A 12,232-nucleotide genomic window follows, 5' to 3' on the forward strand; every position below is an offset into this window, starting at 1 on the left:
AACCTCAGCCATGCGGAACGCAATGCCATCCACAGCCTCAGAAACAACTCTGACATCATAATCAAAAAGGCTGACAAAGGAGGTGCTGTTGTCATCATGAATAGGTCGGAATATGAACAAGAGGCTGCTCGGCAGCTCTCCAACACGAGTTTCTACAAGCCATTACCCTATGATCCCACTGAGAGTTACCAAAAGCAACTACAGCATTTGCTCAAGAAACTTCCTGAAAAAGCACAAGATCAAATCCGCACAGACACACCCCTGGAACCCCGACCTGGGATATTCTATCTACTACCCAAGATCCATAAACCTGGAAATCCTGGGCACCCCGTCATCTCAGGCATTGGCACCCTGACAGCAGGATTGTCTGGCTATGTAGACTCCCTCCTCAGGCCCTACGCTACCAGCACTCCCAGCTACCTTCGAGACACCACTGACTTCCTGAGGAAACTTCAATCCATCGGTGATCTTCCTGATAACACCATCCTGGCTACTATGGATGTAGAAGCCCTCTACACCAACATTCCACACAAAGATGGACTACAAGCCGTCAAGAACACTATCCCCGATAATGTCACGGCTAACCTGGTGGCTGAACTTTGTGACTTTGTCCTTACCCATAACTATTTCACATTTGGGGACAATGTATACCTTCAGATCAGCGGCACTGCTATGGGTACCCGCATGGCCCCACAGTATGCCAACATTTTTATAGCTGATTTAGAACAACACTTCCTCAGCTCTCGTCCCCTAAAGCCCCTACTCTACTTGCGCTATATTGATGACATCTTCATCATCTGGACCCATGGAAAAGAAGCCCTTGAGGAATTCAACCATGATTTCAACAATTTCCATCCCACCACCAACCTCAGCCTGGTCCAGTCCACACAAGAGATCCACTTCCTGGACACTACAGTGCTAATAAACAATGGCCACATAAACACCACCCTATACCGGAAACCTACTGACCGCTATTCCTACCTGCATGCCTCCAGCTTTCACCCTGACCACACCACACGATCCATCGTCTACAGCCAAGCTCTGCGATACAACCGCATTTGCTCCAACCCCTCAGACAGAGACAAACACCTACAAGATCTCTGTCAAGCTTTCTTACAACTACAATACCCACCTGCAGAAGTGAAGAAACAGATTGATAGAGCCAGAAGAGTTCCCAGAAGTTACCTACTACAGGACAGGCCTAACAAAGAAAATAACAGAACGCCACTAGCGGTCACCTTCAGCCCCCAACTAAAACCCCTCCAACGCATTATTAAGGATCTACAACCTATCCTAAAGGATGACCCAACACTCTCACAAGTCTTGGGAGACAGGCCAGTCCTTGCCTACAGACAGCCCCGCAACCTGAAGCAAATACTCACCAACAACCACATACCACACAACAGAACCACTAACCCAGGAACTTATCCTTGCAACAAAGCCCGTTGCCAATTGTGCCCATATATCTATTCAGGGGACACCATCACAGGGCCTAATAACATCAGCCACACTATCAGAGGCTCGTTCACCTGCACATCCACCAATGTGATATATGCCATCATGTGCCAGCAATGCCCCTCTGCCATGTACATTGGTCAAACTGGACAGTCTCTACGTAAAAGAATAAATGGACACAAATCAGATGTCAAGAATTATAACATTCATAAACCAGTCGGAGAACACTTCAATCTCTCTGGTCACGCAATCACAGACATGAAGGTCGCTATCTTAAAACAAAAAAACTTCAAATCCAGACTCCAGCGAGAAACTGCTGAATTGGAATTCATTTGCAAATTGGATACTATTAATTTAGGCTTAAATAGAGACTGGGAGTGGCTAAGTCATTATGCAAGGTAGCCTGTTTCCTCTTGTTTTTTCCTACCCCCCCCCCCCAGATGTTCTGGTTTAACTTGGATTTAAACTTGGAGAGTGGTCAGTTTAGATGAGCTATTACCAGCAGGAGAGTGAGGTTGTGTGTGTATGGGGGTGGGAGGGGATGTGAGAAAACCTGGATTTATGCAGGAAATAGCCCGACTTGATTATGTAAAGAGTTGTCACTTTGGATGGGCTATTACCAGCAGGAGAGTGAATTTGTGTGGGGGGGTGGAGGGTGAGAAAACCTGGATTTGTGCTGGAAATGGCCCACCTGATGATCACTTTAGATAAGCTATTACCAGCAGGACAGTGGGGTGGGAGGAGGTATTGTTTCATATTCTCTGTGTATATATAAAGTCTGCTGCAGTTTCCACGGTATACATCTGATGAAGTGAGCTGTAGCTCACAAAAGCTCATGCTCAAATAAATTGGTTAGTCTCTAAGGTGCTACAAGTACTCCTTTTCTTTTTACTTTCAATTCTTATTCACTGGTGCTTAACCAAAACAACTCTAGTCACCCACAAAGCATCCCCATAAAATGGTATATTTTCTATCTTTACGTCTAAGGTAACTGATGGATTGAGGCATCTCAGGTGACCAGGGCTTCATGTAGGGGAACAGACATGCTACCCTGCTATGATCTGATGTTCAGAGACTTTAGCTATGGTTCTCTCACTAGTCATTTGCAGTTAGCACATACCCAAGAGTATGGCTCTCTTGTGCCTACATATCATTAGAGAGTAAGAATTGCAGGTAGCTCACTTTCATTTTCTTAGTATCTATGGCTGATCATGTTTTAATTATTTACTGGGAGAAATTATGATCAATATTCTGATTGTAGGCTGTGATGGAAGTTCAGACCCTGAGACCTTCTTATTGGAAATTCCTTTTACGATTGACAAAAGGCAGGTAAGTAACTGAGGTGGTTGGAAATGCTTAGTAGCAAATTTCATTTTAGCTAGACAGGTATTGTCTTTAATTCACTTGCTGTCAAAGACTACTTTGAGAAGTCTGTGTTATATGAGGTATTAGATAAAATTGGTAGTGAATATATGTCAAAATTATATGAATGTGACTGTCACTTATTAAGCACTTCAAAAACTTTTGGATTCAAAGTTTGTGAGAAAACCTAGTTTCATATTCTACAGAAATGTTAAAATGTTAGTCTAAAGTGAGTATCTAGTTAAACATGAGACAGTTTAACTGGGACCTTTGGAGAGCATCTTGGTCAAAAAATAGTTTTGCAGTTTCAGAATTTAAGACCTGATTATGTTTTGCAGGGTTTGAAATTGATCCATCATCTGTTTTCAGGAAATTATCCCTGTAATTTTATCTTTTTAAAATCAAAATCATTCTCAAAGTTGTCAAACATTGTCATTTACCAAAAGTGCAGATTTCCAAAAATCACGTTTAAAATCATTACCAAACATTTTCACGCAATAAAAATGTTTTACAGTGATTTCAAACACAATTTTGGTAAACATGTCAATACAAAAGTTGACAGACATATTAAAAATTCTCACAAAAAGTTGAAAACTTTGAAGATTTTGACAATTTTTCATGAAAAGCTCCTTTTCTGAAAAAAGACCATATTTTTTGTTGGAAGGTATGTTTCTTTTAAAATTTTTGACCAGTTATAATCATAAACTTTTTTAGATTCTGTGTCCAGCTGAATCCTGTTTTATTCTGTATTTGCACTGGAAATCTAAAATATTCTTTTGACAATGCAGCAGAACGCAGCACCCAATACAAGATGAATCACTTGACAAGCAATCTAAAAGCAGACTGACCAAAATGGGAAGAATTATGGAAGCTCATAATTCCCCAAACAGAACCAAACTGAATGGGGATAACTTGATAATGTGCAAAATTGCACAAAAGACCAATATGTCAATTTGAAAATCACACTTCTTCCTGAATTATTTTGCCCTAAGCTTACTGTAATTGAAAGAGGTTACAGGGGGAAAGCTGCATGTTTTTCACTTTGTTTTGTGTTTTGATACCACTTTCATAGAATCATAGAATATCAGAGTTGGAAGGTACCTCAGGAGGTCATCTAGTCCAACCTCCTGCTTTGTGTATAATCAGTTTGACTCTTTTGCTGAGTAGGCAGTCATTTTCTCCTATTGCTTGTGTGAGTCTTTCACGGTAACAGGGGAGGGAAAACATCTTAAAAAATAAGAAAATGTTGTTGTGAAACCACTAAGGGAAACTCAGGAGACATGTAGACAGAACTGTGCTTTTGCTCATCCTGGGGACAAGAAAAGGGCATTTTTTTTTCTGGTAGAAGTAGTCAAATGTATTAAATAAAATACAAATCACATGCGAAGTGATTCACTTCATAAGCATTTGTATTGTTCAAACATAAAAAGGCACCCGTGGTGTCCAAAATGAAAAACTTGCAATTCTCTAAGAACATAAGACGATAACTGAGTCCCCATTTTACGTACTAGTCAGGATTACCTCTCTCGTGTGTCCGCCCTTAGCATCCAGTACAGTTTTTAAAACCTACTTGCTGTTTGTAAAAGCTTTTAGCACCCAGCTTGTTGAAACATTGAATCAAATGCAGTTAAAGTTTTTTAAAGATCTGATTGCAAACTTAAGATCATATCCTACAATTCTTCTTCTGCTTGACTAAACTCTTATTGACTTTAACAGGTATTTTACCTGCATAAGAAGTGCAGGTTTAAAGATATGGGCAATATTTCATCATTACAACGTAGAATAACTTTCAAGTAATTTTATTTATTATTAAATGGAAAAAGTGTTCATTTTGTCATGAGTCTTTTCTATTTCAGGTTTGCTGTCATGAATAGACAAGTATTAGATGTATTTGGTACTGAAGCATCTAAGAACTTCAAGAATTTCATACCTAAGCTTGACCCAAGATATACTTCTGTATCACCGGAGCTACCAATTGAGCTGTCTTGAAAAACGATACTTTATCTTGTGATTAAATATGATCACCATTTTGTCCTGAAGAGTTAATTAACTTAACAGTCAAATTGATGGAAGAGGACTTGTGCTCCACTTCAGTATTATTTCAATGAGAAATGCTTTTTACCAATCAGAAATACTGAAGCTTTGTAGGAAGATGTGGCTTAATAATTAAGCCCTTTCCATAGCCAGAAACTGTTTCTGGATCATTGTAGTTGATTGACAATATGGTAGATTCTTGACTGAATTAAATCAATGAGTAATATATCTATAGAAAAGAGAATTAAAATACACCTATGACATAAATATACTTTAAAATAACATTTTCATTTCTGTAGCTCATTCCAGTAGAAAATTTCTTTGTAAAACTAATATTTCCAAAATGAGAAAGGATGGTTTCAGTCCAAAGTTTTACCTTATCTTAAAACTGTTACAGTATGGTGAGAAATGTCCCCTGAATTCCAAATATGTGTTTTTAAAAATCCACCAGTCTGTCACTGAAAATTTTAAAAATAACCAATAGCCACTTTTAATTCAAGACTAGGCTATTTCTACCCAGCTATGGCTACAAAAACAGCAACCCTTCCACCAAAAGAGTGCTGGTTAGCCCATAAACCATACTCCAGAGCTGTCATTCCATTGATGTAGACCATGAACAAAGGAAATGTAAAAAAACAGGTGTCAGTGACTTGTGCTTCTTAAGAAACAGCAGTGTGTGGAAGTTAATATTTGCCACATGGAAAACGACAAGACAATGAGAGTGAGGAATGCAATGGCTGAGCTTTCGAGAGGGTAGTCCAAACAGTAGATTGCTTAAAATACAAACACACACACTAAAATTAAATGAGTTTTACAAAAAAGACTTGACGAGTATCAGTTTAGATTAAATCTACTTGATTTAAGCATCAATACTATATTGCATTCCAATGGTCTTCAAAAGGGAACAAACTCCTAAAGTTCAACCATCATAGAAAACAGTTTTATCTGACACATTCATTCGTGTTTCTTCATATTCAGTTGTTCCGTTAATCGATGAAGAATGCTTTCCCCTTGATATAGCAGACAGTCGTGACCATAGACAATTCCATGAAGTTTAATACGGTACTTAATATAAATAAATATCTGCTCAAAATCCACTTCTTTCTTTCTCTGCATATTTTTACAGATGACACTTCACCTTTGTGTTCTAAAGTGAAATCTTGACATGCTAATTCCTTTCCTACTTCTGTTGTTTATAGGCTGTTCAGGGCAGCCATGGCTGAATTATGATCAGAGTCTCCTAGCTTTTCAGGGAAAATATGAGCTTTACTTGCATTCAACTAAAAAGATCAGACAATGGAAATGCAACAAATGCCTGTGAATGGGAAGTAAGGATGTATGCATTTATTTTTTTTAATTTTTTTTAATCTGGTTTATTTGCTGGAAGCTTTTGCCACACACAGTAAAATAATTACTTAATAGAACCTATGTCATAACAGTAATTCTGTCCCAATCTTAACACATTTCAGCTCCCATTTGTTTAATTTCACAATGCCATATATGTTAACATTTACATCAGACTTAACAAAATTGTCATGAAAATGTACCAGCCCATGCACAAAACCTACCTGTTCATCCTTTACCATAATAATGATGATCATCAGCTACTTATAATTCCTTGTGAAAACAACATACATGGCCCAAGTTGAGTGGGTTTTGCAAGCTAGGTTTGTGTGCAATATCTTATTTGCTTGTAATGGTAAACTAACATTGCTCAAAAATAAAAAAAAATCAGCTGGGCTCTGTCAGGATTGTAGGAGGAATGTTGGAAGGACTGTTTTTCCATTAGCATTTCTAAAACACATGACCTTCTGAAGTCTGAATGCTGTATGTTTTGGGTAACATTTTAGAACTGATGTACTAGACTATCAGGACTTAGTAGAGTGAGTGTGCCAGTCTCAGATTTTTCAAAATCTTTTACAGATAGCTTAGCTTTTCTTTTCCTTGTTGGAATGAAAATGGTGATAGGTCTTTATATTTGAGTTAAAACAGCCGAGGACTGTGTCTCAATATCTAGATACCAGTTTGGTCCATGTCTTCTTGTTTCCTACATTCATAATCCTTGTTTTAATGGCTGTCATGTAATGTAAAAATAAAACATTCTAAACCTTACATTATTATTTTTATTGGAGTCAAATACTTGTGGGATGGGTGGAGGGGGAAAGCACTCTTAGTCCTAATGTTTTCCTCCCTCAGAGTAATATATCTGCTTCTTTACAAAATTGTAATTTTCTGTTCACTTTTCTTAGTAAAACCACTGAAGTAAATCCAGTGGTAGTGAATGAATTCTTCATGTGACTAAGTTGTAGATTTAACCTGCATAACTTTGCAATATAAACCAAAACACAGGACTTTAATATTTTTTATTTACAAATATTTTGTATAAAAGTGGCATATGAATATACTCAGTGATGCTCCATATACTAAATGCAAAAAAGCTGTTAATGTAATGTTAAAGCTGAACAGTTAAGTGCTCAAGTCAGGCAGTGCAAAAGACAAGATTGAAAACACAATGTTAATTCAGCACATATACATTTCAATATCTAAGGCAATATGACCTTGACTTTAAAGAATGTATCATAATACATGCAAAGTGGCAGAGTTAAGGTTGCAGCCATTCATTACCTTTGTATTTCCTAATTTTTGCTTGCTTAACTGTACAACATTGCATTGCAAAGATTTCACAGAATCCCACTTGTTTCAGGGCAGGCTGAGGATCAGGGTGAGTGATGGTCAGTACTTGGATCCAGAGGAGAGAGGAATCCTATGATGACAGTTACATTGCCACTGCAGAGGAAAACAAGGATAGAACTGACACAGCTTTGTTAGTTACATGTATTGTAGAAATTTTGTAGGTAGGGAGTAAGCCTGCCACCTATCTACCCATGGCAGCATGGCACAGGTGAGTCTTATGGAGAGATTTGGAGGAGGATAAGGCAGGGGCTGTTTGAATTTTATCAGGGAGCCTTTCCCATTCATAAGGGGCAGCATGGCAGAAAGCACAGATTGTTTAAGGGAGAAACTGTCTGGTGGATGATAAAGGCTGGAAACCCTGATGGAGCAAAGATTAGCAACAGAAGAAGAGGAGAGTGTGACTGAGGACTGAGCCTTGAGGGATGCCCACAGAGAGAGGAAAGGGGAGGTGGTTGACCCACGAAACAAGACAAGGTAAGAGCAATCAGAGAGGAAGGAAAGCCACTGCTATGAGGATAGAACCATGAAAAGCAATGGGAGCCAAAATTCCAAAAAGTAGGGAGAAGTTGATAAATGTCAAAAGCCATCGATAGGTCCAGGAGGATAAGGCTGTAGTACAGGCCCTGAGATTTGGCCAGGAAGAGGCCAATTGAGACTTCAGTGTGAGTAGTTTTAGTGGAGATTAGAGGGCAGAAGAAGCCAGATTGGAGAGGGTCAGGAATGGAATTGGAGGAAAGCAGAGGCAACATGTAACTGGATAGAGGGGGGCATGTGACCTTCCCACGCATTTCCTCTGCCTCCACCCCCTGACTCGTCTCAGTGAGTGGTCTGCAAAACAGGTAGTGGGAGTCACTGGGACTCCAGTAGCAGGGAAGGAGAAATAGCTCCATGTAGTAGGGGATGGGGGGACTCAGCCAGTTGCCCTGCTGCTTCCTGCCCACATTGCATGGACACTCAGTGAGTGCCATCACCAGGGGTAATCACTGTCTCCTTGCTGTTGGGCATCCCAGCAAGAGGTGTCCCAAGAAATCTGGAGAGGGCACATGACCCCGTATGTCCCTCCCACACACCCCCATGCATCGCCTCTGGAGGAAAGGAACTCCAGAGAGCCATTGTAGATGGAATGTTCAGTGAGTTTGGAGATTAAAAGAAGAGAGATTGGATGGTAGGTTGAACGGGATGGGGAGTGTCAAGTTTTGGTTAACGGGTGGGAGAAGAACCTGAGGAGAGTGAGAGGTTGAGAAGAAAAGCGAGAGGGGGAAGAGAGTGAGGAGAGGATGTTAGAAAGTGAGGGATTGGGGTCCCTTGGGCAGGGAGAGGGTTGGAGGAGAGAAGGCAGGATGTCTCAGCAACAGGGGAGGCAGAAGAGTGTGTATTGGGCTTGGTGTGGGAGGAAACTGAACAAGAATTCACTCTCCCCAACGAGGCTGCTGACTTTGTCTTCCATGCACAGAAGTTTGGACTGCTAAGACAGCAGTGATCAGAGTGAAGACTGGCTGAAATTATGGTGTACTGTGTCCCACAACCAGGAGCATCCGATGTCTCTGCGAGTTCGCAAATGAAATCCTTCATGTTGCTGACTGTGGCTGCCCAAGCCCAGTTTCTTGCTAAGCACAAGTAGCAAGAGCTTACTTCTACTTAAAAAGCAGGCTTTCACGTCAACTGGCGTAACAGAAGTTCTGTATCCCTGCGTGGCTGTGCTTAGCCCCAACAGCAGCAGTCAAAATACTCTAGGATTCATTTCCATAACCAACAGAATCCAAAGGGCTCCAAAGCAGATAGCCAACCTGCCACTCTCAGTAACCTGCCACAATCTGCCTCTCATAAGCAGACTAGAAGCATGGTACCAACCCCCCTGACCCAACAATAGTTTCTAGTAATCTTGGATACATGGGCGCTAAGAATTGTCTGCGGAAATAGAAATTAAGGTTTTCAGAAAACCTTGAATGCTCTTGGACTGTTTTGGAAGAGCTGCTGCAGGAAATCCAATCGCTTTCAGCAAAGTTTTGTACAAGGGAGAAAGAAGGGAAGGGGTTTTATCCCTGACACTTCAGGACATTCAAAAATATAGACATGCTCAGGCTTATGCTGGATCTCAGGGGCCTGAGTAGTGACTGGTCAATGAAAAGTTCAAAATGGTCTCCTTGGGAACCATCATGCATCGTCTGAGTTCACCAACAGTGAATCTTTCTAGACAAGATTGTCTCCATATTGGTATAAATTGAGCAGGCAGAAACTGACAAGAAGATCCTGTGCCTCATAAATTGCAGTTTTACTCAATTACCCTCAGGTTTCACCTCATGACTGTCCCTTGCCCAACACTTGTGTATGTTAGATTGGAATATCTGCCTTAGCTCCATTTCTCCTTGCACTCTGTCCATCTTTCCATTCTGATTAGTGACTTTTAGCATTGGTACAACATTAATTTGTACAAAGTCAATGTGCACTTCACAGACAGGTCACTGCCCTGAACAGCTTAGACAGAATGAGGACAGGATGTCACACAAAGCAGTAGGATTGAGTAGTATCATTTGGGGCACACATGGGTTCCCTGGTTTTTGTTTGGATTTTCTTTTTTAGATTTTTAGTCCTCTAGCGAACACACTCCTTCAACAAGCTGGAGGGTAGAGTATAGATGATGGAGGATGTTTGGAAATAGGTGGAGCATCATCAATTTTGGGGGCTGAATTTTAGAAATTGCCTCTCTTTTTCTGCAAGACATGAATATTCATATTGTCTCCAAGCCATATGAGGTTAACACATACTCGGGATAAGCACAGAATCAACTATCTTACATCTGATGTTGATTTTAGGGTTAAACCCTTTCAAGTGTTTTCATTATTTAATAAAGAGAGAGAACTTTTTCTATTAGACATATTTTAAGCCATCCTTTGGTTTTGAACTACTTTTTATGTATTTTTTTCTGTAAAGAAATGGAACTTCAATCAACTAATTGCAATTGCTGAAGTTTTACATTTGCAAAGACAACAACCAGACCACCTTTCTGTTACGTCCTTTGAAGTGTAAATGTTTAGCCCAGGAACCATGGATATCCTCAGCATGATGGTTTTTATACTTTACCATATCAAACAAATATAAGGCTCATTTTAATTGCCAGATCCTTCAACTATAACAAGCATAAATGTGAATTAGAGTTCACTTTGGTCTGAGAGGGTTTTGCATAGTGCAGGCCAAGGTAGTTTTCTGCTTCCTAATTAAAACATAGAGGACAAACGAATAGTCAGAGTTAGGTGCCAGTGCTCTGCAATGCAATGAGGAAGACTGGTTTGGTTTCTAGTCACGGTATAGTTCTCCTCAAGCTGGCAGCAGTACCCTCCATTTTCTCCTTAACTGCCACAGTGGAAGACCTCAAAGGTAGTGCTGCTAAGGACATGAGAGCAGTAGTTAATGGGTGTCAAAGTTTGACTCAGACTCACAATTTATCAGACCACTCTGTTTTATTAGCAAAGCTGCTCTGCTAATACATTTAGAAGTGAGCCCCCCGAGTGGGGCTTGTGTCTTTTAATTTATACAGTTTTTTGGAGAACAAGTTACAGAGAAGTTACAGACAAAAGAAGAAAAAGATTTTAGTCACCACCCTTCGAGATCCCTAAGACCAGTCACGTATCTTCAATTACCTGCCACCCTTAACAATCTCCTTTAACAGCTTCCAGTTAACTTAACTAATTGCCCTTCACACCTTCCATTCTGATGCCTGCTTCTTAGATGTGCTGGCTCTATCTTAATTGCTTCTCCATTCAAAAGCTAACTGTCCCTACGTGTGCTCCCTCAGAAACTTTGTAACATGTTTTGGCATGCCCTCTCATATACAATGTATCCAGCATGTCCCCTTATACAACGTTATACTTATACAATGTTATACTTCCACATGGGCGAATTATCAAGTTTGCCTGAAGGGTACAGAAGATCCACCCCACTTGGGTCCAAGACAGATATGAATGATACTTTGTATTTATCAAGCACATTTCATCCAAGGATCTCAAAAGGGACAAATTTCTCCTTCCCATGACAACACCCACACTGAACCCCCACTGCCCGGGAGTGGAGGTAGGTGGGGAAAGGAGCTGCTATGGGCTTAGCTACCGTGAGTACATAGAGCATCCACACAGATGGCTCTGGCCACTCGCCAATCTGGAGCCAATGCAGATCTCAGGGGTTTTGGGACTGCCCTGCTGCCTGTTTTGCAGTATGAGACCAAACCTGCCCCTGATGGGATAACTAAGTAGAAAACTCCACACGAAGAACTTTGCTGAGATTTCCTCCCCTTAGTCCGCTTCCAAGCGGTCAGATCAGAGCCAGGATTTTTATGTGGCAAATATTTTCTATACTTTTTCCTAGCATAGGTGGATATGATAAATGTGAACAATAAAACATAGATGAGGAAAATATAGCTGAACTTTCTTACAAATAAGAGTTTATGAAATGTAGCTATTCAACCACTACAAAACTCAGTGATGGAGAAGAAATATATCAAACTGTCTTGTATTTGGTATTCAACCATGAAAGCGCTGTTCATCTCTGCTCCTTTTTAAGCCAAACAAAATCACTTGTGTATGTGCTGCATCCTAGTCCACTGCCCAGATTTTGCACATTTGAGGGATGTGTTATGCTCTCTAGAGTTCTCAGGTTAGTGTGAATTAACAACGAATTTCCGTCTTTCTGTTTA

At 40.3% G+C, this 12,232-nt stretch overlaps 1 protein-coding gene across 1 annotated transcript in view; it reads left to right on the top strand.

Moving 5' to 3' along the window:
• Nucleotides 1–6,963, top strand: part of TMEM135 (transmembrane protein 135) — a 396,209-nt gene extending 389,246 nt beyond the window's left edge. The window contains exons 14-15 of the mRNA XM_048841768.2: nucleotides 2,717–2,784; nucleotides 4,674–6,963. Coding sequence (XP_048697725.2) covers nucleotides 2,717–2,784; nucleotides 4,674–4,806 — 201 coding nt within the window. The 3' untranslated portion in view covers nucleotides 4,807–6,963. The remainder of the gene's footprint in view (nucleotides 1–2,716; nucleotides 2,785–4,673) is intronic.
• The last annotated feature ends 5,269 nt before the right edge of the window (nucleotides 6,964–12,232 follow it).

The sequence above is a fragment of the Caretta caretta genome, chromosome 1, assembly GCF_965140235.1.
Source record: "Caretta caretta isolate rCarCar2 chromosome 1, rCarCar1.hap1, whole genome shotgun sequence".
Classification (NCBI taxonomy): Eukaryota; Metazoa; Chordata; order Testudines; family Cheloniidae; genus Caretta; species Caretta caretta.